The 26,534-nt window shown below is 59.0% G+C and overlaps 7 protein-coding genes across 7 annotated transcripts; 4 read left to right on the forward strand and 3 right to left on the reverse strand.

Annotated features, from left to right (window-relative positions):
• Positions 1 to 230: 230 nt before the first annotated feature.
• DCS_08181 (uncharacterized protein) lies at positions 231 to 1,407 on the reverse strand (the record flags this gene model as incomplete). Its single annotated transcript, XM_040805461.1, has 3 exons — positions 231 to 418; positions 754 to 1,147; positions 1,186 to 1,407. The coding sequence occupies 3 exons, from the start codon at positions 1,405 to 1,407 to the stop codon at positions 231 to 233; spliced, it is 804 nt and encodes a 267-aa protein (XP_040655565.1).
• Positions 1,408 to 2,934: 1,527 nt separating this feature from the next.
• On the forward strand, positions 2,935 to 3,816 carry DCS_08182 (short chain dehydrogenase/reductase; the record flags this gene model as incomplete). The annotated part of the gene is made up of 1 exon (XM_040805462.1): positions 2,935 to 3,816. One exon carries the CDS (start codon positions 2,935 to 2,937, stop codon positions 3,814 to 3,816), a length of 882 nt encoding a protein of 293 aa, XP_040655566.1.
• Positions 3,817 to 5,798: 1,982 nt separating this feature from the next.
• Positions 5,799 to 6,639, forward strand: DCS_08183 (uncharacterized protein; the record flags this gene model as incomplete). Its single annotated transcript, XM_040805463.1, has 2 exons — positions 5,799 to 6,045; positions 6,119 to 6,639. The coding sequence occupies 2 exons, from the start codon at positions 5,799 to 5,801 to the stop codon at positions 6,637 to 6,639; spliced, it is 768 nt and encodes a 255-aa protein (XP_040655567.1).
• Positions 6,640 to 7,934: 1,295 nt separating this feature from the next.
• On the reverse strand, positions 7,935 to 12,161 carry DCS_08184 (uncharacterized protein; the record flags this gene model as incomplete). The annotated part of the gene is made up of 2 exons (XM_040805464.1): positions 7,935 to 8,275; positions 9,413 to 12,161. The coding sequence occupies 2 exons, from the start codon at positions 12,159 to 12,161 to the stop codon at positions 7,935 to 7,937; spliced, it is 3,090 nt and encodes a 1,029-aa protein (XP_040655568.1).
• Positions 12,162 to 13,999: 1,838 nt separating this feature from the next.
• Positions 14,000 to 19,402, forward strand: DCS_08185 (conserved leucine-rich repeat protein; the record flags this gene model as incomplete). The annotated part of the gene is made up of 1 exon (XM_040805465.1): positions 14,000 to 19,402. One exon carries the CDS (start codon positions 14,000 to 14,002, stop codon positions 19,400 to 19,402), a length of 5,403 nt encoding a protein of 1,800 aa, XP_040655569.1.
• Positions 19,403 to 21,327: 1,925 nt separating this feature from the next.
• Positions 21,328 to 24,530, forward strand: DCS_08186 (uncharacterized protein; the record flags this gene model as incomplete). Its single annotated transcript, XM_040805466.1, has 2 exons — positions 21,328 to 22,365; positions 22,785 to 24,530. 2 exons carry the CDS (start codon positions 21,328 to 21,330, stop codon positions 24,528 to 24,530), a joined length of 2,784 nt encoding a protein of 927 aa, XP_040655570.1.
• A 453-nt stretch (positions 24,531 to 24,983) lies between these two features.
• On the reverse strand, positions 24,984 to 26,440 carry DCS_08187 (uncharacterized protein; the record flags this gene model as incomplete). Its single annotated transcript, XM_040805467.1, has 2 exons — positions 24,984 to 26,063; positions 26,174 to 26,440. The coding sequence occupies 2 exons, from the start codon at positions 26,438 to 26,440 to the stop codon at positions 24,984 to 24,986; spliced, it is 1,347 nt and encodes a 448-aa protein (XP_040655571.1).
• Positions 26,441 to 26,534: the final 94 nt, after the last annotated feature.

The following is a 26,534-nucleotide window of genomic DNA, read 5'->3' on the forward strand; positions in this document are numbered from 1 at the left end:
CGATGCTCGACGGCCATCGAAAACTAAACGGCGACTCCTCCGGTCGATGCAGCTAATCACCTACTTACATGTGCAGTACCCCTACACCTACAGGTACGCTGCACTCCGTACTTGCACGGACCTCTCGTCCGCTTGCTTGCACCTCCCGTGACGGATCAGCAGACGGGCTCCCGTGGAAGCAAACGGCGTGCTGCGAAGCGCACAGGCTGTGCTGGAATGCGTGGGAGATATCAAAACAAGACATGCCGGTTGGTTGCTTCGTCGGGCTCGATCCGTGTCGTCAGCACCGGCCAGGGTGCCGGAAACAAGTTTGCTGACGCAGCGCCAGTGGCATGGTGGTCTCTGGCAACGTGTTTGCTCCCCGTCCTGCCATTGTTCACGTCGGACGACTGCTCGCAGAGGCCAGCGGCCGGCACGTCTCCCCGAGGCGTGTTGATCCCAGCACGCACCACCCGCACCACGCCCGGGTCCAACAGGATGACGCTTCCTGCTCACCTTTGGTTGGGTAGGGACGCGCACGTGTGCGGATCCTTGTTCGTTTGCCCATGATGCGAGGGCAATCATACCGAAAGGTCCCATAGAAGAATGTACGTGTACACCAACAGGAGGCACCATCGTCCGCAAGGCTGCCGCGCCACACTTTACCGGTACGGCACATGCACGCGAGATGCAAGGGCGAAGCAGTCGACACGAGTCGTTCCCACGGCTGCCGGCGACGACTTGAACGACTTGAATCACGGCAACTCTCTCCACCTTGGCCGCGGCGCCGTTTCTTTTCCACATGCTGTTCCAGGCCTGATCTAGCTGGCAGCTGTTCGGCCGCGGCCGCGGACTCTGACCGCACATTGTTCGTGTCAATCTTGGCCGTGAGCAACGCGTCGCCTCGGCAAATCTCCATGGTCGTGTTGCCTTGAGCTCGACGCTTGTCAAGACATGCCCACCGAGAGCATCGGAGGATTGGCAGGAATTCGTCTCGTACGGATCGAGCCAGCTTGACATCCCCCGAATGGAAAATCATAGGGCCCTTATTTATGGCATGGTCCGTCATGCGCGGATTCCTCCTTCGGGTCCCGTTCACGAAAGCGGCGTGACAAGACTTGTCGCACTTGGCAACGGCCTCGGGGGCCTCATCACCACTCATGAGATTCTTGAGAAGAGAAGGCTCGCCATCCCACAGGGACACACGGGATACGACGACGAACCACAGTGACCAACAATGGAAGGCGGTGACTCGCTATGGTAGGCGGTGACCCACTGTGGAAGGCGGTGACCGACGGTAGATGGCGCTAACGGCACATGGAAGGCCGTGGGCGAATGTAGAAGGCCGTGGGCTTGGACAGCAAGGGCTGCAGTAAAGTGATGATGCTCGCCTAGGGGCACTCGATGCTGGTCGTGAGACGATGGCATTTTTTACTTGCTGTAGGAGGTACGCGCCCAAGGAACCACCAGCCAAGTGTTGCCAGCTAGACGACTTTCTTCAGCAAATAATACCTACCGCACGTGTACAGTAAGTGCATGTACTTATGTAAGCAGGTGTACTTATGTAGGCCGATGCTAGCGAAAGGTCCGGCTAGCAGACAAGCACTGTACTTATGGTTGGCGGCGTCGGGAAGAATAGTCGATATTTTGTTCCCCGCGGTACACATACTTGCTGTACAATCAGTTGTACTTATTACTGTACATGTACTTGAGCGTACAACTACATGTACATGTCCTTCCTACAGTATACTGTACTTACTTGTAGGTGTACTTGTAATGCCTTGGCTGTTGCTATGCTCACCGTACTGTCCTTTCGTTGTACAAGCAAGTACTTGTAAGTACTGCAGACGTGGGCGAGCTGTACTGTAGCTGCCAAGGAGCTGGTCCATGACGCGTCAATGCCTACTCCGTAGTACCGGTAGGTATACTGCGCTGCGTAGTACTTGTGAGTTTGCCTGTGCAAGGTGCCCCGCGCGGAGCGTAATGTACTGCGTCGTACCCCGTACATGTCGGGGATAAAGACCCCGTACAAACCGAGTACTAATACTACGAGAGCCCAAGTACATGGACGTTGTCATACCACCAAGGCAGGACGAGCCACCTCGCAGCGGTCAGGCCAAGGCTGTCGGCCCAAGTACCTCTCTCCTCGAGGTACCTGCTGCTACCTGGCGATGCCGTCGACGACTTGGGCGGTGGATTCGTAAGGGGGCCTGATTCCTGGGGACCTGATTCCTGGGGACGGGACCTGATTCCTGAGGCCTCACCTGATTCCTGAGGCCTCACCTGATTCCTTCCTCTCGCCACCATTCGCTTCATGACTTTTGCATCGTCCATTGGGACCTGCTTAGGCCAGGATAACTCTTCCAAAACGACACGAATACACCGTCATTGTTCCAAGCTATGAGCCTGACGACGCCTGTGACTTTGCGAGTCGGCTGGCACTTGGGGACTCCGCATACCGAGGCACCCGCACGCGTGCTCGTCTGCACACCGCCTGGTCGAGAATGGACGTCTTGGACGATGCATGCCCTCCCTGTTCGATCGGCCATCACCGTCATGCTCGCGGCGGATGCCAGCAACTCAGGTCGGCTGGACGGCTAGACGGAACTATGTCGTATGTCCGAGAATGGGGGGGAGGGGGCTTCCCGCGTCGTCCCGTTCCTCCGCCTGCATCCTCCGCGCTATTTTCTCGCATCCTCCCGAGCCTGGGCCTAGGCTGGACCTGAGCTTGGGTCCGCCTCGCTGGCTCCGGCCGTCGAAGCCGAGGCGGGTCCATGACCGGCTATACATAACGACGGCACTCTCTCTCGCGAAGAGAAGAGGGGAGGCTCACGGTCGACCGTTTTGAAGAATCCTGCCGCCTCACGAAGCATCCCGCAGGGGAGGGCAACAGGGCAAGAAATCCACTCCGCTCCACGCGAGACGCCAGACGAGACCAACGGCAGCCTCGACGAGATGGCTTCCTCGTATGATTCCAAGTCGCTCTTCGACGTCAAGGACCTCGTCGCCGTCATCACCGGCGGAGGTTCTGGCTTGGGAAAGATCATCGCCCACGCTCTGGTGGCCAACGGCGCCAAGGCCGTCTACGTGCTGGGAAGGCGGCAAGAGTCGCTCGACGCAACCAAAGAATCCTCGGCCAGGCCGCAGGCCGTCCACCCCATCGTCTGCGACGTCACCTCCAAGGACTCCCTGCAGTCGGCCGCCGGCCGCGTGCGGGACGAGGTCGGCTACGTCAACGTCCTCTTCGCCAACAGCGGCGTCATCACGGCCGATGTGCCCGTCAAGGACGTCGACAGCTTGACCGTCAAGAGCTTCCAGGAGAGGCTCTGGGCGCCTTCGATGGAGGAGTTTACGAGGTCGGCTCAGGTCAACGTCACCGGCGCCTTCTACACCGCCGTCGCCTTTCTGGATCTCCTCGACGAAGGAAACAAGCGCAAGGTGGTGCCGCAGAGCTCGCAGGTCATCATCACCTCGTCGGCCGCCGGCTTCGCGCGCCGTCCGTTCGCCGGCTTCGCCTACGGCACGAGCAAGGCGGCGGCGACGCACCTCGCGAAGCAGCTCGGGACCGTCCTTTCGGCCTTTAAGATCCGCGTCAACACGATTGCTCCGGGCTTCTACCCGAGCGAGATGACGGATGCGATGCCGTTCATGAAGCAGACCGACGTGAGCAAGGAGGGGAGTCTCCCGAGGTCTTTTGTGCCCATGGAGCGATCGGGTACGGCAGAAGACATGGCCGGCGCCGCTCTGTTTCTCGTGAGCCGCGCGGGAGCGTACATTGCCGGAAACGTGCTGCTGACGGACGGCGGCCGTCTCGGTGTCGTCGAAGCCTCGTACTGACGTGGCCGTCGACATTTTCGCCTGCCCTCTCTGGTCAGCTTGCAAGATTCCCGTGGCACAGCATCGAGTCCCAAGCGAGGTTTAATGCCGCCGCGTCGGTCCGGTGTCGGTCTCCGATACGCCGGCGACGACGGTCAAAGTTCAGAGGGCAAAGATTCGGCGTCACCGTCGGACGAATCGCAATCATGTACGTACATGGTGAATAAAGAGGATGCATGATGATGCAGGTATCGAACGGTGCCGACGTGCCGACCGGAAGCATGCATGCATATACCTATGCGTCGGCGCTTGACGGAGATTGCGGCAGGGTCAGGTATTTAGAGACGAATGACCTCGTGGAGTCGAGCGGCAAGCAGCACGGAGAGCCACGAGCCATGTTCGATGTGCCGCAACCTTGGCCGAATGAGATACCATCGCCGATGTTGGTGACAAGCCAAAATGGAAACCGAGTCGATGGCCCGAAATGAGGCGGAAACTGAGGCGTCGAAGAGTATTATCAAGCGACATCAACAACGGCCTCATCTTGTCATCGGCATTCAGCTACCCAAGTCCTCGACTGAATTCATGGAACCAGCGGCTAGTTCATCAAGTGCTCCTCTTAGCTGGGCTATATGCATTTTGTGTAGCGATCTATTTGTACGACGGCAAAGCAGACGGTGGGTGGGTGTCGCCTTTGGACAGCCCGACGGGCAGATCGACGGGCAGATCGACGGGCAGCTTGATGATTGATCTGAGCAAATGCCACTTCTGCCCACATTCTGCAAAAGAGTGAGCAGGCATCTACTGGCATTCTCTATTTTGTCCCATCGGAAAATTTCTTCACGGCGGGATTGCATCGAGGCTTGTGCGCTCCGCTTGATCCGGTGCGACATTTCTAACCTGACCCCTGGATTTGCTGCTTGTTCAGCACGCTTTCACCTCTAGCGGCCCAGTCCTGTCAGATAACACAGTTCGCCGTCAATACGACGGTCGAAATGCCATGCAATGCATCCTGGCGCCATGAACAAGCAGCGGACAGTTGGCCGTGACGTTCCGGGAGGGCCGTCTGCCAGTCGATCAAACACTGGCCATTTACTCCGGCTGTACATGATTGTGTGAATTTGCAGCACACAAGGCTACTCGTGTACGCTGAGCAGTACTGGTGACCACCATTCTGAATATCAAGGGGTTGTTGGTCGCCAGCAGGTCGCACTGGTGGAGTAGAACCCGAAAGCTTGGACGATGGCATCAACAAACAGCGCGTTTCACCCGTAAAGTTCCCAACAGGACAAAGGATCTTTATTCATTGAGCACTTGGAGTTTTACTGGAAAATATGGAAATTTATTCCAGCCAGGAACGAGCGCATTCATGCTGTACACCTTGTCGACGCACCAAGTTCATTGCTCCGGTCAGCAACTTTGTCCACTCTGGATGCCGAACATGGAACATGCCAGCGTACAATTCACATATCTAGAGATATATACGTTCAGAGTGTAGCACCGGTGCAGCAATGGTTCCGATAAAAAGGGTTACTGAGTATCTGGAGAGGCCTTGATGGGCCCAAGTGGCAGGACATGTCCTGGGGAGGAGGAACATGGCGATTCATCCATCATGACGACACGGCCGCTCTCTTGGCTCTGCCATCTTCACAGGATGCCCACATGAGCTCCGTGCTTCCTGGAGACACTCACTTCATGGCTTTCCACGGCCTTTCCCTTATTCCTGTCTCACATTAATGAGCTCCGCATGAGCGCCGTTGCCGTTCGGTTCCTTTTCCTCCGCTGTGCTGCGTCGAAAGTCGAGCATCATATAATGACGACGAGTCGGATGAGAATAATCTTTCAAACGAGCCATTCTCAACCCTCACTCTGTTTCCTGCAGAAAGCAGCCTCCACCCGGCGCTCAGCATGCTGCTATTCTGCATTCTCGGCCTCGTCTCGATCGCATCAACGGCAAGTTCTCTGGGCATTCTCGGCAACGTACCCTTTCACTAACACGCCAAATGCAGGTGCCGATTGAACTTGACGAGGGCAAGATAAACGTTTTGGTATCAAGGGCACCCCATCCTGCCGATACGTGGACGGTGCCTCATGTTCAGTCCAGCTTCGACCGTGGAGAAACAAAGCATATCAAGGACGCCTTTCTCGACGCACTCCTTCTCGCCCGTCAGGTCGATACCAATCCTGAATGGTTCGTCAAGACAATCTTCAAAAAGTACTTTTTCGAGTCCGACTACGCGACTGTAGTGGGTAAGCTGCCATGATGCGTGCCCAAGCGACATGCCTACCGTGCCAAGTTCGTCTGCTCATCCTCGGTCGCTAGAGATTATCCACAACATCCTCGGCCCTGACATGAAGGGCAGTCGTCATTTGAGGAGTGTTTCTGCCGTCCACGACTACGACAATCAGTATTATGGATATTCCTGCACAGACTCGACGGTGACTGCCACCTTTATCGAGATGCCGGATGGGAGAGGATATTTGGTCATTTGCGGCAGCGCCTTCCTCTACGGTGGAATAGGCAAAGGATACGCCAACGCCGCGAGCCTCACGTGCGACATGTTTGACAGACCCGGCATGACGCTGAATGCGATGCTTCCCCTCGGGGGAATCCTGCTCCACGAGTTCACTCACTACAAAAAACTACTCTCCCCCCCCTTGTGGTCCGAGGCCATGGACCATGCCTACGCCTTCAAGGAATGTCGGGATCTGATCAACCAGCCGGATCCGAGCCGACCGGCCCTGTACAACGCCGACAGCTACACCTATTTCTTGCTGGAGCTGTTCTGGAGCAGCGCCTGTGGCTGTGACTTTGACGACGAGGGGAGAAAGATTCGGCGATGATCACCGCCCGCGCGCCGGCCTGGACAAGACGCGCAGGATGAGGGACGTGTCTGTCCAGCATTGGTCAATCCATTCATCTTTATGTCAATCATACCGCGTGACTGTGCTCGCTGCTCGAGTGAATAGTCGTCACATTGCCCAGTTGTCAATCCATTCATTTTTATTTCAAAGTCCACGACAATACAACATACCGTGTGACTGCTCGCTGCTCGAGTGAATAGTCGTCACATTGACTAGTTGTCAATCCATTCATCTTTATTTCAAAGCCCACAATACAGCTTACCGTGTGACTGTGCTCGCTGCTCGAGTGAATAGTCGTCACATTGCCCGGTTTGTCGTCCAGACACGGAGCAGAATCCGAGCAAGCCTGAATCCCTCCCTCACCAGTCGCAAGGGCTGTAATAATTTTTGGAGTTGTCGTGACCGATACCTTGGACCGGACGACTGTAGTGTATTCGATATGTAACTACTGCAACGACGATACACTGGCCGTGGCTCGTTGTCGATCGATGTGGTACAAGGTCGCATGATGATCCTGGGCCATCGTTTGAGGCAGCTGAAATTAGCCGTAGAATGAAGCAGCGGCCTTGGACCTGCTCCAGCGGCGTAGAGTGAGATGGGTGGAGGGACACTACGTTCATTGAACGTGGTTTTGTATTTTTCGTCTGTAAGCCAACGATAACGAACCCTAACGCATTCTTTCGGCTCTGCTGTTTCCCATACTCGTCTCTGCTGTTTCCCATACCGTCACCTTAAAGGCCACGCTCTTGACACTCTGTACCCCATTTGTCACAGTTCGAAGCCGGCCGTGTCAACACCATACGGCGCGGTAAAGGCAACGGTGGAAGGGACAGCATCATCGTCGTCGACGGTATCTTGCCCGCCAGGAACGTGCTAGACATGATGGCTGTCAGGCAGCAGTGAGTGCATGATTGTATTCTCGCATCAGCATAGCTCCAAGGCGTGCGTGTAGTGGGTTGCAATGGCAACATTGCTTCAAAGGAACCTCTGACTATGTAGGCTCCTCGGCTGTCATCGGGTCATTCTTATGGGCCTCGGGGATAAACGAGAATATCGAAGAGTATGGAAAACGTGTTGGGCAGCTTCGCGAGAGTATCCTTGGTCTAGGTTTCGTTCCATCAGGGATGGATTGATCCTCCGTCGGCATCGCTACCTTTGGCAGCCTCTGTTAGCTCTTCCGTACGTATAACCTAATGGAGTCTCGGCATGAACGGAGAGTCGACGAACTGGGAGAAGCCGGATGGGCCTGCATCGTAGAGGATCCCGCGAGCCATTCACATCCACCACCACCGCTTCGAGCTTTGGGATTGCAAACCCTGTAGCTTGTCGGAAAATGTCCGGTGCTGTTGCTCCGTCAAACCGCTCCGTGCCGCTTCCAGCACTTTCATGTGTTCCTTCTTGAGCTCCTCGAAGCCGGCGTCGAGCTCTTTGTGCCACGGGTAGAGGACAAACACCTGGAAGCCCAGGGCCGAGCTCGCGACGAGGAAGTTGGTGAGAGAGATGGCCCGCGTGACTATCATGGCGTCTCGATCTCGTACGAGGTGCGTGGAATGAGAAGGGATCAAGGATATGGGACAGAGGGACTCGTCTGCCGGGTTGATCGAAGCCGTCTTTGCTGGCACAAGGGGTGAAAGGAGGACAAGAAGATTGGGTTGGCGGTGGCGAGGAAGGCAATGGTGTAATTCCAGGCAGCAAACGAGAACGGCATCGGAGCAGCACATGCACTTGTATTTATTTGTACCTGTACAGGTGCAGTACTGATACTTGCATCTACATGTACACTTGCATGAGGTATTCTCGGCTCTCCGCCATGTGTTTGCGCCACCCGGAACCGGTTAAAGCCGTCGTTATTACCGGCCAGCAGGTGAATGCTTAGTAGCCATGGGGCACTGTAGGAGCACTGAAGACTGTACTGTAAGCACAGCACAGTGCAAGTACAGCGTGCTGTTCTCCACAAGTACAGGCAAGTGCAGGTACTTTGCATACTAAGCCAGTATCAACATGAGTACTACCTAGTAGCAATTCTCGGTTCGCACTGTACCCCCTACGCAAGTACACCGGCGTCATCTCCATGTACTCCCTACAGTGGCTCGAAGGTACATGTACAGCAGGAGTACGAGGACACCCTCTTGCGCGGGTACCAGCGACCATAACGGGCCCATGTATCGGTACATCATCGCAGCTACAAGTCGCGGCGAAGGAACAGGTCACAGTTCAAGGTTGGTGTTGCGATGCATGTTCTTGAAATCAGGCCACTTTCTCCCCTTTCCTTCGGCTGAGGGGAAAACGTCGGTCGCTCCACCGCCGAGGGAAGAAAGTCGCCCGAGGTCCTCGCATCTGGCATTCCCTGATGAATAACCGATGCTTCCTCTCCGTCTCGCCTTTTCCAACCACCACCGCAACACCACGAACCAACCCATTTCACAAGTATTATTACTTGTATCTCAACTCATCAAACTGGCTCGCATCCATGGCATGAGCTGCATCGTCGACATCGCAGTCCTCGGCGCTGTATATGGATTCAGATCTCAGCAGCATGGCCCGAGGTCTATTGCAAATGGACGATTCGACGAGGTGATGCGTCCAATCATGCCATTGCTTCATCGGCATTGTCATTGCTCTTGGCTCGCTCACCATGGCATCACATCGTTTATCGTTTCATCATTAGCATCTGCTGACAGCGAGTGTGTGTGTGTCACCCTCTCTCGGCTCCATGATGCTGCCCATCTAGCCATGAATGGCTACCACGGACTCTGTGCTGGGAAACTCGCCGCCGTCCGAGGCGCGGCGGCCGTTGCCTTTCGTGCCTGAGCCAGCTCGGCGTCGACATCCCACGTCTGCAGAATGTCACCGACTTCGTCAAAAATATCCACCACCTCGTCCCTTGGTTCCTCGAGTTCGCGGCCCGCAGGCTCCTGATCCAGTGCCATCTCCTCGTCCTCGTCGCCCGCGGCATGGTCCGTCTCGTCGTGCGCCTCATCGGCCGCCAAGAACCTCTCCGCCATGGCTCGCAACCCAGGGCTTTGCCGAACTTGCTGCGATGCTGTCGACAAGAGCCTCCGTCGCAGGCCATCTGTTCGGCTAGCCACGGCGGCAAAGTGTTTGCCGAACTTGGCGTCGTCCGTCGTCGGCAGCAACCTGACGGCCGTTTCGGGCGGCGGGGAAGACGGACGGACCGTTCTAGGCGGCGGCGTCGACTGCTGCTTCGTCTCGCCTTGCCCTTCCATTTTGCACTCTCGGTCATCCGGCAGTGCCCAGGATACTCGATGATTGGGTCTTGATTTGCTCCACGGGCCCTTTAGAGCTGAAGGATGACCAGTCCCACGCTTTCGTTGTCGACTCGTCTCGCCACCGCCATGCCCTCGTGATGATGACATGAATGCGGCAAATGTCTGGACTGCGAATTGGGGCTCGAGTGTTGATGGTGCCGTCGTGAGCCGCGATGTTGGCACAGGCGTTGAGATGAGGGGGGTTGGGGCCGCGTCCTCGGCCTCCGCACCAAGGTCGGCACAATTCGACCACGGTCTCGGCGTTTGGCATGGTATCCGAAGGTGGGATTCATCTTCAGTCGGTAAGGAGCCATGCGCCGGGTCACCAGCATCCACCTTCTGGGAGGCGGTCGGTGCCAACAGCAGATGCTGCATTGGCATCTTTGTCCAGGGGCTCTGTTGCGATTCCGTGATGCGCACCTCTCCGTCACATGCGGATGCTGCCGCGGCCGAGATGCTGGGCACCACAACGGGCTCAGGGGAGCCGTCTTGAGACCCGTCTCTAGCAATGACGCCATGGTCTTCCAGTTGCGCCGGGTTCTTTTGGGCCACTTGACCCTTGACCTCTGGTTCGTCGGCGTCACCTGCTCTCTCGAGAGGAGCAACCTGGGTTGTTGCTTCTACTTGGTCAGACGGTGCTTTCAAGCAGTCGGATGCACTGCTCGTTGAACTGATTCTGTTCTCCGCATCGTCTGGCATACCATCGAGGGCTTGGGTACTCGGTGTCGTCCCTGCCGTCAACCGTGATGGCGTAGCCCAGGGGCTTGAGGGAACGAGACGGTGGAGTATTCTTCTGAGCGAGAATTCGTCGTTGGGCTTCGTCGTCAAAATTCCCGTGCTCGTATCGCCCTCGATGCCAACCACAGCTTTCTCCGAGTTGTGGGCAAAGGTCGAAACATGGTGGGTTTCAATTTCGCCCGGTCCCTTCGTGGCTGGTGTTGGGGGAGTAGAATCATGTTGGCTCTGCAAATCCGTTGCAGTTTCCGACGGCGCCGCCAATACAGGTCCGGCGCCGGGCGAATCTCTCTCCTCTGTTGCGGGAATGGAGCCATCTGTTGCGTCCACGTCATCTTCGGGCCATGGCTCTTCAGCAAAGCCGGCTACCTCTCCATCGGCATGGTCGTCGAGAGTTTGTCGCATTTCGAGGCACAAGGTTGGATCACTGTCTTCAGCCTTCTCTGTCTTGTCATCATCAGAAGCTTTATTCGCGACCAACTTGGCGCGATGTCTTGATCCAATCGGCGAGGTTTGGGTCCCGCCAAATGGAAAACGGTCTCGTTTGCCCGCCTCCATCCTGGTGGTCCGCCGAGGCTGAGAGACGGGCGATGACAGCGTCGCGGCTGCAGCCTGATTCTTGTTCAGTTCGTCCTCGGATCCATTGGCCTGCAGCTTGGATGGCCTCCACCCGTCTCCCCGCGGAGACCTGCGTTTCGGGGTGAAAAATACTCGATTTTCATACGCCGCAAACGATGAGCGTGGAGTCGATGCCACGAGCTCGTCTTGGTCGTCCGAGTTCTCCGCCGAGCCGTCCTGCAATGTACCAGCTTGCCCGACAACGGGGAATAGTTGCGGGTTTGAACATCGGCGAGAAAGGGGTGATTTGGAAAGACTTCGAGTGCCCGAATCCACCTTTCTCTTCTTGCCCGTGGCCCGTTTCAACCAGTCGGCATCCCCTGCCCGTCTCTTCCTCGCTGGGACGGATGTCGGGGTCATGGATGTTTCCCACATAGCATCATGCGACGGGCTCGAGCTCGAGGGTTTCGCCGTCTTCTGCCATTGTTGCACCGTGGCTGGCCTACCATATTTTTGCGGCAATGAATGTGCTTCGCCGAGGGCGACCTGCTTAAGGCTCTCGGGGCTGGGAAAGTGACGCTCGACACCGTCTTCGGCACCATTTTCAGCCGGCTGCGTTTCGTATTCTGACTGAAGCGAGCGGTGCGTTTTGGAGGCGTATCCGCCAAAGGACGTCGGTTGCTTGCTCCGCCAGGGGTTGGACCAGCCAGACGTGCCATCAAAGGGACCGCACAGCAAGGCAGAAAAGAGAAAGGGCACGTCTCCGTTGAGGAACCGCCTGGCTGCCGCTTCTATTCTGCTCCGGCTCTGTGCCTGTCTCGCCGCAGCATCACCATCGTCCGAGTCCTCGTGATGAGCGCCCTCGGCGTGACAAACTGCCTCGCAGTGGATAGAATCGTCGCCCCTCACCAGGTCCGCCGTCGAGTTTGCCGCCGTCATGGCGACTGGTTGTTTGATACTTTGGAGGAGCGGAGTGCGGCAGATGGAGGCCACGAGGGGCGGGGAAAGGTCATCGGTACGGAGGACAGAGTAATGGTGCTTGGATTGCCAGCAAAGTAATGTATGGAATACGGAGTAGAGTGTGTCGAGTATGTGCGGCCGCTAAAGCTAGCCGTCACAGCTTGGTGCATGTTGAAATTAGGTGCCTGGGATTCGCGTGACGCGTGCGCGACGGCACGTGACGCCGCGTAAATCTGCACACTCCAACATCCTTTTCAAAAGGTGCAAGGATAGCCAGGCCTTGCGTTTGCAGCGACGGGGCAGTAGGTGTACAGTACTCCGTATTACTCGGTATTTAATTACATATACTTGTACAAGCAGATGTAAATGTACTTGTGCTTAGAGTATTATATGCACATGTAAAAGTACAAAGTTTTTAAGTAATACCAGATTATTGTTACCGACTCAATTACTACGCTACAGTAGTTTCGCATACAAGTGCTTCAACTACAGTACAGAGCACTTACGTATTCGTGAGGCACCCTGAACGAGTCCCGTTTTTTTCACACGAGGCTGAACTTGAAGACGCAGGCGAATCACCATCGCCTGCATCACCGGCATCGGCGCCGAGAGGCTGTTGTATCATGAAGAACGTCAGAAGCGCCTGTGCCTGCGCCTGCGCCTGCGCCTGTGCCTGCGCTTGTGCCTGCGCCTGTGCCTGCGCTTGTGCCTGCTCCTGTGCCTGCGCTTGTGCCTGCGCCTGTGCCTATTGTTGGTGCTGCTGCTCCAATTGTTCCATGGGCCAATCGAAATACTGTTCTTGACGCCCTTAGCGCCTGGGCGATCCAGCTTCGGTCAGGCTATGCATGGTACTACTTGTACAGTATGTGCCACAGCAGGCAACGTTGACTTTCTTCTTTTCCTACCCGGAAAATCAGCACTCATAGACCTATTCCGTCCAAGGTATTCCTTTTGCATTCAGGCCGTCTCTAAGCAAGGAAATCTTGCTCCTCGTCGTATGAGCCGATTGGCCAAATGACGGTGCCTTGTAGCATTAAGCGATAAAATCCATTGAAGAAATCGACACGACTGAATCGAATCTGGAATTCGTACGAGTTTAGTCCACGGAGTCAACCGCATGCAACCACATGTACACGCTAATAACATGTACTTACTCCCAGTATCACGTTATTATCATGTACTCACTTCCAGTATAATTAAATAATACCTTGCTCGTACATGCCCTCCCTCAAGAGCCAACAGTAGGGTGCAAAGTGTAACCTGAAACGGACTAGTTGGCACAGCAACAGCCGGCCCAATCGTTCGTCGTATTGTTGTGGTTGTTCCCGAATCGGCTAGCGCCATGCTGTCCAACGCGCAGTGCAAAGTCGCGACGTTACGTACATGTACAGCACGGTACTTTCTGCATCACTCACCGTGAATACCTACCTGCAAGTACTTACAGTACTTGTACTTACGGAGTACTGTACTTCCTTGCACTACGCTCGATGAACTGGTATATTATTATTAATTATTAGCTCCTCTGCCTGATGCGAGACCTGCTTTCGACTCGAGCCTGGGCATCGTTCCATCGACATCTCACCGCATTTTTCCACCACCCGCTCAACTCCCTTATTCCATAGGCACATGCTCCATTTACTATCTCGAATCAAGTGGCCCGATTTTTATTATTCCACGGAATATTGACTTGGACGCCGGAACGGAGTGGGAAAACTCCATCGCGGCCACCTCACCATCATCTCATCCATCCGTCAGCCCTCCGCATCGAATGGCATCCCAGTGAAGCGGCATTTTAATCGGTTCCCGCCGTCGCGACCATGGATCATGCCTGGCTGGACTCGTTGTCCGAGGACTGGGTCTCCGAGCGCGGCGACTCTTCGGCGGACAAGCTGCCACCTCTCGAATTCAGCGACCCCATCGAGTCCACGCCGTCGAGGCAGCGCCAGAGTCGAATCCCTCGCCGGACGCCGAAATCAAAGGCTTCGACATCGTCGACGCCGAGCAGCAGCCCGTATGTCTTGGGCGAGAGGAGCGCCAACGACATCAACATCTCGAGCCGACGTCTGCGTTCCGCCCTGTCGCGGGAGATCAAGCTCGACGAACCGGGGCAGTCCATGCCAACCACCGCCAACGGCTCCGTCATCCGCAATAGCAGCCATCACCGTGTGTCGTCGAGCCGAGGGAGGGAGACGCCCGAGTGGAAGCGACGATTGGTCCAAGGCAAGCTAGCGTACGGCGAGCAACGAGACCTCTTCTCCTCCGCCGCCGCGGGCTTACAGGACATGTTCAAGCCGCCTCCCGCGGCCGACGGCACGGTTGGTCATGCCGATGCGACGCTGCCTTCGAGTCCACCCATCGACGCTCTCACCGATGACCTCGCAGATTTGGAGCGGTACATTGACGTCGACGATGACGAGGACAGTCGCGAAATTGTGTCGCCGAGTCCCAGCCCTCGGCGGAGGCAACGCGGTGTCCAGTATCTACCAAACGACGAATCCATCTCCAGCCCCTCTCAGGTCAATGGTGCGCGACGAGGTAGCGATTCATCGAGGCAGCAGCCACGGGACCGACCTGGGGCGCGTCGAGTCGATGGCCCCTTGACGGTACCGCACGACACCGCAGCCACCTCGAGAAAGACGAGCGGCCGCAGCGACACGCGCAACGAAGAGTTCAGCCCCATCATGATTGGAAAGCACAGCACCGAGGGTGGAAAGGTTGACTTTGCACACATCGAAGTGCCGGTGGAGCAGCTGTGGCAAAAACTGGAACGTCTGCGAATCAACCAGATGCTCTCGGACGAATCGCGAGCCGATGTCGACAACGCATTCTCCAATGGCCCGGACGCGCTCGACGAAGAGAGCCTCGTTCATGCCGAAACTTCCAACGAATACCCCCGAAAGGAGGCGGTTGCCAACCTGCAGCTCGACGGACCGTCGCGAGGTGACTCGTTCCGCCATGGTGGGTTGCCTTCGGATATTGGCGTGGATTCGTCCGAGATGCTGCCTGAAGAGTCTCTCCAGGCGAGCACCCCAAAGCAGTTTCCCTCGGTTAGCGTTCAGGGGAGAACGGCCGCCCCGACGCTGCATCTCTCGCCCAGCCCTGCCTTGCCGAGGGCTCCCTTTCCGAGCCCCGAAAAGCGACAGGCGAGAGAGTCCCACAAGGCCAACGGCAGCCCGTTGAAGCTCTTTGGTCCCTACGATACCTTTACGAATCAGACTTTGCTTCGACGCATAAGCCAGTTTGAGGACGCGTCCGGGGGAACCTCTCGACAGTCATCGCACGCAATTGAGGTCCAAAACTCGCCTCCGTCTCAGCACCGACCAAATCTGGACGCGCTGCCCAACTCCACCGCCATCAGTCGATTCGGCGGCGGGGATCTGGACGGCTACGAATTCCCCGGTGACGTTTCGTATGAGTCGACGGGCAACTGGGAGGCTGTCGACAAGGAAAATGTTGAACCGACGTCGCCACTCCGTACCCGCCCGTCATTTAATCCCCTGCAAGGGCAATCGCCAAACAACGACGCAGACCTTTACGTTCGGAGAAGGCGAAACACCGGGTCGACGCAAACGCGATCCTCGATTTCCATTCCAAGCAATCACCACCACCACCAAGCCATTGCTCTTCCCAACAATGCTCCCCTGCCCGCCCTCACGCCGAAGCGAGACGGCGACTCGGAAGGAAAGCGACCTCGCACGTCACCATCCAAGGACCCGACGCCCAAAAGACGACGGACGCTGCATCGATCGGACGTTGCCTTTGGTCGTGAGGATCGGCTGGCCACGCTCGACTCTGCCCATCGCCAGATGCAGGTGGCCATAAGCAAGAAGCGCAAGGATGCAAGACCCGGAAAGTCCGAGATGGCCGACGCCAGCCTTCTCGCCATGCGGTCAATGCTTTGGCCGCAAAATTCGACGCCTGCCTCGAGGCAAACGCCATCCCCTGTACATTTGCAAATACGCGCCATACAGAACGAGAATGGGAGCCGCCATGACGACGTATCGGAGACGGAGAGGAAGCCTTCGATAATAACGCAAGACTTCATCGACCAGGCAGCGCAGATCATGGCCATGATTCGAAACCAGGTACGGCCAAGGTTGGCGAGCCTCGAGGAATCGGAAAACGAAGGCGGCGAAGCGAGACACCAGCACATGATGGATGACTCTAGCGACGAGTCCACGGATGAACCATTTTCTCGACCACCGAGCCGCGAGGGAAATAGGTGGACGAATGTTGCACCGAGCCGTCATGACCCAGAAATTATCAGTCGGCTCAAGAAATACCAAGAGCGTAGCGATGTGGATGATATTCACTCTTCGTCCCTGCGGCCCATGGGACGGCCAAGTGACGACGACCTTGACGATGGGGAGCAATCCGTACAGAATTATCAAGTCCACGGGGGGGCGCTTCACGTTACCGACGACATTGTCAGCGACCTTCCGAATGTTCGAATCACGTCGGCGGGTGGCCAGGACAGTGGTCTGTGGAGTCCTGGCAAGGATTTTCCGTCCAACGCCTCCAGTCGATCTTTTAGCAGAAACTATCCCACCACATCCTCCCGGGGTTCGGAGTATCGAAGGACCATCATGCCCGAGAGCGTCTCGCACTTGATTCCAGACAGGGTCGGGGGTATGTTCCTAGACAGGCAGAACAAGATTTGGGTCAGGAGAAAAGGGTCCGGGTCCACGGCGGTGTCGGATGTTCCGCCTCCTGCAGAGGATACGGAGGATGACCCGTTTGCGAGCATCTCGGATCTGTCCGTCGACATGACGAGAGAGTTGCAGAACCTCAAGGTTGGGGTTGCGAAAGGGGTTCCTGCCGGTGAGGCCGAGCTGCACAGCGTGTCGCAAAGCACATCAGGTGCCGCCAGGAGACCCAGCAGGAGATATACGACTCTTTCGCCAAAGGACCGTCCAGGCCCGCACATGGCTGCGCTCGCAAGAGAAGAGCTGTTCAAGTTGGGAGACCGAGCCTCGACAACGTCGAAAATGTCGCCTGGGGCGGAGCGAGACACGAGCCCTCGAGACGTCAACACCAACGCCGCATCCTCATCCGCGCGTCGACGCCTCACCATCTCTTTTTCGTCACCAGTCGCTTCGGTCATACACGATGTCGTGACCGACGATTTGGACCCTCTCGACTTTGGCGATGATGATGACAATTCCCAGCCTGGGCTTGTCAAGACTGCGCGCAGAAACAGCTTGCAGGTTTCCACACGCACCGGCAGCTACGGGCAGGGTCGTCTGTCGTCGGCTCGCGGGCCAGAATTTGTGCCGCGGCCCGTGTCCCGCATCGATGAACAGGACGAGGAGAGTACGGTGGAGATTCAGGCAGACGAGGATCGTCAGATCAGTATTATCGGCGACAATAGCGTCGTGAGCCATCGGACGCCTCACGTACGACACGCCAGCCTGAACTTTGTCATCGGCCACAGCCCGAACAGCGTCGGGCCCCTATCTTTCCAGCCGGAGGAGAGTGCGATTATTGGCCGCAACGTTGGCAAGCTGTCGCTGAGCCCCCTGTCGGAGTTTACCGTCAACAACGCAGACCAGTCGTTCGGATTCGAGGTCAGCTACGTCATGGGCCACCGACGCATGGCAACGGGCGATGGCTCCAAGAAGGTCATGTCCATGACAATACGAGACCTCGTGGACAAGCTCAGCGAAGTCGAGCCCTTTGAGCCGTTCTGGGAGGACATGACGGAGCTCGACCTGCAGGACAAGCAGCTGGCGAGCCTGCACATGCTGGACGAGTTTTGCGGCAGGGTGGTGACGTTGGATGCGTCCAAGAACAAGCTCAATCATCTCGAGGGTCTCCCGTCGTCGGTGCGGCAGCTCAAGGTGGCCCAGAACATGCTGACGGAGCTCACGTCGTGGGATCACCTCTTGAACCTGCAGTACGTGGACATTTCGGGCAACGAGATCAAGAGCCTGTCGGCGTTGAAGAATCTGGTGCACCTGCGTAGCGTGAGGGCCGACGACAATCAGCTGACGGGGCTGGACGGATTGGACTGCCACGACGGGCTGCTCTCGCTGCGGGCTCGCAACAACTTGATCGAGCACGTTGACTTTTCCACGGCCATGTTCGAGCGCCTGACCGAGCTCGACCTCGAGGGCAACAGCATCGTCTCGGTTCAGAACCTTGAGCTGCTGCCGGCACTGTCGCGGCTGGGGCTCAAGCGAAACCGGCTACGGGACCTGACGCTGAAGGCGGAGATGAGGACGCTGCGGCAGCTCGACGTCAGCGACAACGAGCTGGAGTCTCTGGATCTCAGCAACCTGCCCAGCATTCGCTGCGTCTACGCCGACAGGAATCGTCTTTGCGAGCTCTCCGGCTTCGAGCGAGCGCGACGTCTGGACAGCCTGTCGATTCGCGAGCAGCACGGAGATTCACCCCTGAACCTCGGCTTCCTGTCACACGTGTACGAGGTCCGCAAGCTGTTCCTGTCGGGCAACTTTTTGGAATCCTTCGAGCCGACGGTGGATTTCCTGAACCTTCAACTCCTGGACCTCGCCAACTGCGGATTGCGGGTGCTGCCGGCGAAAATGGGCCAGCTCATGCCCAACCTGCGGACGCTCAACGTCAACTTCAACGCGCTCGGCGACTTGACGCCTCTGCAGTTCGTTCCTAGGCTCAAGAAGCTGCTCGTGGCCGGAAACAGACTGGCGGACTCGACGGGCGTCACCCGGCTCCTGACCGAGTTTCCGCACCTCAGCCAGCTGGATGCGAGGGACAACCCCGTGACGCTCGGCTTTTACGCGCCCGTGCAGGTGCTGGTGCCGGCCGGGCGGGCGGAGTTCTCGGATCCGTTCACGCTGCCGGACGCCGACGAGGAGCGAGATGGGCTGTTTGCGAGCCGGCTGGACGAAGCGACGAGGCTGCGTCGACGGCTGCACCAGGTTGTGCTGGTCGCCAGCTGCCGACGGCTCCGAAAGCTCGACGGCCTGCCCGTGAGGCGGAGAGAGGTGCTCGCGACGGACGACGTTTTGCGGACATTGGTCAGCGAAGGCGTCGTACCCGACCTCGAGGACGCCATGGTCGGACGATCGGAGAAGGTGTGCGACGACGACGGGGACGGGGACGGGGCGGCGGCACGAAACGACGATGCCGCGGCGGATGCCGAAGCGGCGGCCCAGCTCGAATCCGAGCTCGAAGCGTCGCGACAGCAGAACGAGACGCTCGGGAGCAGTCGGTGGAATGCAGAAGACAGCTTTGCGTAGCTCGGACGCATGGCATCGGTGCCCGCGACTGGCTGCGACACTCGGAGACATGCGAGATGATGATTTAAACGAACGGAAGGTATCGAGGATCGACCGAGGCGGTCTCTGGTTCGACAGCTACATGGAATGGAGCATGGTGCACGGCGGGATGATGCGATGGATTTGGTTGCTTTTTTGTTTACATGGAAGCGAGTGTGCTCTCTGCGGCGATATTCTTCCTCGTCGGCAAGACGACAGTAGGAATACTGACATCGAGTTTAAAGCATCTCTTTGAATCGAAGTGGCATGCTGGTAGCTCCGGCTACATGAGCGAGCTTGAGAAATGGGAGGATGAAACCGAGCCGACTAACGACCTACACCAAGTCAGGCACCAGTGGCCCTTTCGTGGAGGACGCATGGAATAGTACTCAAACGCACCCACCTACTTCACACCATACAGGGCCGTGCAAGTACGGACGCTCGTGATGACAAGGGCGGAGAATGCCGACGGCGTGATTCATTGGTCTCAGGGATAAGCGACGACGCGATGAAGAAGCTCGTAGCAATGCAAGTCTGAGACAGCAGGGAGGTCCTGTGGAGTCGTTGGAAGATGGGCGCCGATGCTACGAAGTCGGAAGAAGGGCATGGAAATCAAGAGATGACAAAAATTGGCGATGCATTCCGCAGCGTCCGCACCGTTTCGCCTGATGTCTGCGCAATGTGGATGGAGAGGGTTGACATGAGCGTTTGAAGTTGACACGCAGAGGATGTTGGAGAGGCTCAAGATCAGGGAGGAGGCTGTTTAGTGCGGCTTGCTGCTTTTGGCACTGTGCTGTAGGTACGTACTGTTTGCACATACAGGCACTTGTACAGAGCACATGTACAGTGCAGTAAGTGTACAAGTACTGTGCTGTACTCGGTACGGAGTAAAGTAAGTGTAGTGTACTTGTATGTACGGATACAGTACGGAGTAGGTAATTATTGTACTGTACTCCGTACTCCGTACAGTTGTTGTACTTGTATGGAGTACAGTATTGTAAATGTGCATGCACGGAGTACTGCAAGTACTTACAACAAGTGTACTGTACATGTACTTACTGTGCTTAAGTAGGGAGTACAAGCAATAAGTACTGTAGCCGAACACGTGACTTTGTACTCTGTACACTAAATTTGTACTCCGCACATGACGTGTACTTACATGTACAGTAATTTAGTTCTCTATATCCGTACTCCGTACTCCGTACTTAGTCATTCCTGTAATACCCTTAAATATACATGTACTTACATGTACAGCCAAGTACTAGCCCGTCATGGTACATGTTATAATGACAGAAACGGCAGGGAAAGAACGACCTTCTTGGAGGCTGTACATGTACCTAGTTGCCTAAGGCGCAGAGGTACCAGTTCCCTGCCGTAGCGGCGACAAGGTACTTGTGGTCCCCAGGAAGACATTGAGCCGGCTTGTACAGGTACTTGCAGCCAAATGCGAGACTCCACCGACGGCAAGAGAGAAGGAGACGCCACTGACTGGTACTTTCCCTTCGTGCCGGTGGTGCCTGCCTCCACTCCCTTGACTCCCACCTCGCCGGTCCCACCTGCCCGTGACGCACCACCCACCGTACCCTCACTTCGTGGGAAATCCGAGTGCCATCGTCGAAGCCGTCGAAGACGCACCCTTCCTCTTCGCAGTCGTTGACCAGCCGTTCGAGCAATCGTTCATCGTCCGTCCATCGACTTTGGCTTCCTCTCGACAGTCCCACCCACCGAGTCGTACTTTGTTCGCAGCAGACGCCGCAGGTAGCCAACAGCGCCCGACACCAGAAGACATGCCCCTCCTCCGGGACGGTCACGAGCACCATCGGATGATATAATAGGGCAGCCCTCGGTTCGGTTTATCGATCCTCGCCACAGACGCCCACGCCGAGGACGACGCCGGGTGACACAGGATGGACGCATCGTCGGACGACTCGTCGCACGTCTCCCAACCGCTCGAGCGCTCCGTCTCGCAAACGAGCGCCGCCTCGAATCGGTCCCATTCGCAGACGACCCGACGAAGCCGCAGCCGGCTGCTCAGCCATCCCAGCAGCTCCTCCAGCAGCGTCGCCGCCAGCGACAAGTCCCTCACGAGCTTCCCCAGCTTCTCGCCCGAGGAGGTTGTCGTCGAGCGCTTCGGCGACGCCAAGTTCCAAGACCCCGAATGGGCGGCCGACGACGGGCGCCGCAAGCCGGCCGCGCAGGACTCGCGGGACGGGAGGTCGACGGAGGCGGCGAGAAACGGCGGCGGTCAAACTCTTTCCATCGTCGACAGCCTCGTCGGCCCTAGCTCGAGCCGCGACGCCCTCTTCGAGGATGCGCCCCTGAGGCGGTCCGTCCCCGGCGCCCTCCACCAGGCCGACGATCCGCACATCCAGCGTCTCGTGGCGAGGCACGGCGCCGTCGCCCTGGTGAGGCAGATTTCCGAGGATCTCGCCCAGCGGGACACGCAGATCTCGATGCTGCGACGGCGCGCCGACGAGCGCGAGCGGGCCCTGAGGAGGATCATCCGCGAATGCGGCCTCTCCAACCTCGATCTCGAGACCCGCCTGCGCGCCGTCGAAGGCGAGCTGCGGGCCAACGACAAGAACCACAACAGCGGCCTGACCGACCTCATGAGTGACGCCATGCAGGACACCATGTCCGAGAACGTCTACGGCGTGACGAACCGCGCCGCCGCCACCATCCGAGCGGCCGCGGCGTCCAAGGCGCACGCGTCGGAGGGCGCCGGCAAGGGGACGATCCGAGGGTGGAAAAGCTACATTTGGGGCACGGGAACCTCGAACCAAAGCTCCAACCACACCTCCAACCAGGCGAGTCGCAGGAGCAGCATCAACGGCGGCGACGGGAACCAGTCGACCGTCGTCCGGAGCCACCACGCCAACCTCGACCGGCGGCCGACCCTCCAGGAGGACCTCTTCAACCCGCCCGCCGAGCCGGCTCCGGAACCGGTGCGGAGCGCGAGCCGCGCGTCGAGCACCCGCTCCGCCGCCGCCGCCTCGGAGCGCAGCGAGTCCGTCTCGCTCGCCAGCCTCGCGCTGAGGCTCGTCGCCGGCGGCACCGTCGCCGCCCGCGACGCCGAGGCTCGGGGCCGCGCCGCCAGCGCCTCGGGCCGCGCGCAGTCGGCGAGGGCGGCGTCGACGGCGAGCGCGAGGGCCATGCGGACCTCGCGCGCCGTCTCCGTCGCCGGCGGTCCCAAGGCCCTCATGGCCATGCGCCGCTCGACGCCCGCCCCTCCCGTGCCCGCCAACGGCAAGACGCAGGCGCAGGAGATGTGGGGGGCGCGGCCGGCGGCGCGGCGCCCGCCTCGTCGCGGCCGGAGAACTACGGTCCCGTCGAGATGGACGCCATCCTGCCGCCCGAGTCGCAGCCGCCGACGCTCACGCACATCTACAACAACTACGCCAGCAGCGAGTACCTGACGGACCGTTTCGGCTTCATCTACGACCAGCGGCGGAAGAAGCGGCAGCGCGAGGCGGCCCAGATGGCCCAGCACATGCGCAAGGGGACCCGCGTCGACATGCTCATGAGCGGCCGCTCGGCGAACTCGTCCAACCTGATGGACGATTCGGTCAGCATCTCGAGCGACGGCCGGCCCGAGAGCCCGAGCAGCATGGACGAGCGGCAGACGGACGAGGGCCGGCCGACGAAGCGGTGGCAGGACTACCTCAAGATCGCCACCGTTCCCACGGAGCTCCTGAGCCACACGCCGAGCATGAGCGTGCCGTCGCTCGAGGTCATGGAGGGCGCGACGGCGGCCGACGACGGGCCGAGCGAGACGGTCAAGTCCCCGGGCATCACGCCGACGAGCTTCGGCCTCGTGCCCCTGGCGAGCACGACGACGGCCGTCGACAGCGGCGACGCGAGGCAGCCCCCCGAGGCGGACGGCACGACGGCGGGCACGCTCGTCAAGGAGGACGCGGAGCCGGTGAGGCTGCTCCTCGAGCAGCTCAGCGACGTGCACGACTCGCTCCAGCGGGACAAGATGGCGCGGTGGAACGACTTCCTGCGCAAGGTTCGCGCCGAGCGCCGACGCGAGGGCGAGGCCGCCGTCGCCGCCGCCGCCGCCGCCGCCGAGGCCCGGCACGAGACGCCGGCCATGATCCTCCCCGAGGCTCGCGTCGCCGACGGCGAGATCATCGGCATCGCCGGCCTCGGCAACAAGGGCAAGGTCGGGCGCGCCAAGTGGGCCGAGTTCAAGGCGCTCCTCCTCGGCGGCATCCCCGTCGCCCATCGCGCCAAGGTCTGGTCGGAGTGCTCGGGCGCCAACGGGCTGCGCAACCCGGGATACTACGACGGCCTCGTCGGCCAGAGCGGCGAGGACGACGACCCGGCCGTCGTCGGCCAGATCCGCATGGACATGCACCGCACGCTGACGGACAACATCTTCTTCCGCAAGGGGCCCGGCGTCCGGAAGCTCAACGAGGTGCTGCTGGCCTACTCGCGGCGGAACAAGGAGGTCGGCTACTGCCAGGGCATGAACCTCATCGCCGCCAACCTGCTGCTCATCACGCCGGCGGCCGAGGACGCCTTCTGGATCCTCGCCAGCATGATCGAGACGATTTTGCCGCGGGGCTACTACGACCACTCGCTCATGGCGTCGCGGGCCGACCAGCAGGTGCTCCGCCAGTACGTCTCGACGGTGCTGCCGAAGCTGTCGGCCCACCTCGACGACCTCTCCATCGAGCTCGAGGCCCTCACCTTTCAGTGGTTCCTCTCCGTCTTCACCGACTGCCTGAGCGCCGAGGCGCTGTTCCGCGTCTGGGACGTGGTGCTGTGCACCAACGACGGCAGCACCTTTCTGTTCCAGGTGGCGCTCGCGCTGCTGAAGCTCAACGAGCGGAACCTGCTGCGGTGCGACACGGCGGCCGGCGTGTACACGTACATCAACCACCAGATGACGGAGCACGCCATCAGCATCGACGGCCTCATCCAGGCGAGCGAGGGGCTGCGGAAGCTCGTCCGGAGGGACGAGGTGGAGCAGCGCCGGGAGCGCGCGATGCAGGCGGAACGGGACATGCAGAACCGGCGGGGCGGGAGAGCTGCGGCGGCGGCGACGACGACGGCGGCCGAGGAACCGCTGGCTGCGGTGGAACCGATGCCGATGGAGCCTTGACGGACGGACGGACGGATGGATGGATGGATGGATGGACGTTGGAGAGCTTCGGCGCACGATATACCCCCCCTTTCATTTGTATCATTTGTCATGTACGGTACGCGGCCATCTTGGCCGTCCGAGGTTGCCAGGGCTAGGCGGATAGCTGGCTCTCGGCGTCGTCGGCGATGCGGCGGGCCAGGGCGGTTGGTTTCGGTCTCGGTTCGCGGCCTCGGTCTCGGTCGCGATTTCGGTCTCGGTCGCGATTTCGGTCTCGGTCGCGATTTCGGTCTCACAGGTCTCGGGCGCGGTCTCGGCCTCAATCTTGGTTGTCGAGAAAAGCGTGGATATCGGTAGAACTAGGAGCGCGCAGGCGAAATGACAATAGATGGGCGTCACGAAACGCGGGAGATGATGGATGCACAGCCGGCCGGGGCCCGACATGGTCGTCGCAACACGCGGACGAGCGTGGATTCACAGCTTGGACTTGGCCGCGTCCTTGGCCCACTGCTCGTACCAGACCTTGCCAAACTCCTTCCTCTCCCCATCCGTCCTCTGATCCTGGTCGAAGCGAGCCTCCTCGGCGTCGAGGCCGGGGCTCTTGAGCTCGGCGATGAGCGTCTTGTGCATCTCGGCCTTGATGACGCCGTAGACGCCGGCCTTGGGCTTCGAGAGGAGGTCCCGGTCGGCGATGAACTTGAGGGCGTCGTCGAGGGAGGTGGCGATGCCGTCGGCGAGGCCCATCTCGACAGCCTCGGCGGCGGAGAAGCGGCGGGCCTCGAGGGCGACGCTTCGGTAGGCCAGCGGCGTCAGCTTGTGGCGGAAGATGGCAGCCATGGCGGGCTTGAGGGGCGCGCCGAAGAGCATCTCGTTGAGGCACATGAAGCCGCGGGGCGAGGGGGCGAGACGGTAGTCGTGGGAGAGGGCGAGCATGAGGCCGCCGGCGTAGGTGTGGCCGTTGAGGAGAGCCAGCGTGGGCATGGGGAAGCTGGCGGCGCGAGTTTGCGTCAGCCTTGGTCGCGGATTTTCGACGCAACGGACGTTGACGGGGGGGGCAACGTACGTGAGGAAGCGGCGCCAGACCTGGTAGAAGAGGGCCCAGAAGCCGTCGGTGTTGATGGCATGCTCGAGGTCGAGGCCGTTGGAGTAGAACTTTTGGATGGCGCTCGTGGTGACGACGACGCCGGGCTTGTAGCCGCCAAACTCGATGACGTCGAGGGCCGAGAGGAGGGCGTGGCAGAAGGGCGTCGTCAACCGATTGTCGGGCGGCGAGGACCAGGTGAGGAGGTAGACGGAGGGCGCCGGCTCGGTGCAGACGATGGAGCCGCCGACGTGGGCACCCATGGGCGGGATGGGGATGGTGAAGAGCGGCTGCTGGGCCATGGCTGGTGAAGAGGGCGCCCGGCGGAGGGAGATGTGAGGGTAAAAGGTCGAAAGGTCGAGAGGTGGGCGATGGAAGATGGTCGTTTGTTGGCCGCGGCGGGAGGTGAAGCCAGCTGTTGGGTGGTGGAAAGCCGTGGGAGGACGGTGGAAGAAGCTCCAGCGGATGGAGAGCTAGCCGTTCCGGGCCGAGGCTGTCCTCAGCCTCGCTCCCTGGCCCGACGACGGGGGTCATTCGCCAACGGCAGGCTCGATGTTGACGAACCGGCGAGGCTAAAAATTACGGGCAAAAATGCATCGGAAGCAACGGATCGAAGCGATGCCGGTCGATGCAACGTCTCGTCTGTGCCGGCACTTGTGCGCGTACCGTCGTGGTCGACGGGCTCGCCTGCATCGAAGCTCCGGCGAATTTCACATGCCGCCGGCTGCGGTGGGGCGTCCTCCGGTAGGTATAGGGTAGGCATTCCGGACGGCGTCACACGGGCAGCAGCCAAGCCAACGCACCGCCCGCCGTCTCGCAGACCGAACCATGCATCGAATGGAATGCACATGTGTCACACCTACAAGTGGATGACTATGGGTAGGCCTGAGCCGCAGTGGCATGTTTAGAGGCGAGTGCAGAGTGCTCGGTACTGTAGACCACTG

The sequence above is a fragment of the Drechmeria coniospora genome, chromosome 03, assembly GCF_001625195.1.
Source record: "Drechmeria coniospora strain ARSEF 6962 chromosome 03, whole genome shotgun sequence".
Lineage (NCBI taxonomy): Eukaryota > Fungi > Ascomycota > Sordariomycetes > Hypocreales > Ophiocordycipitaceae > Drechmeria > Drechmeria coniospora.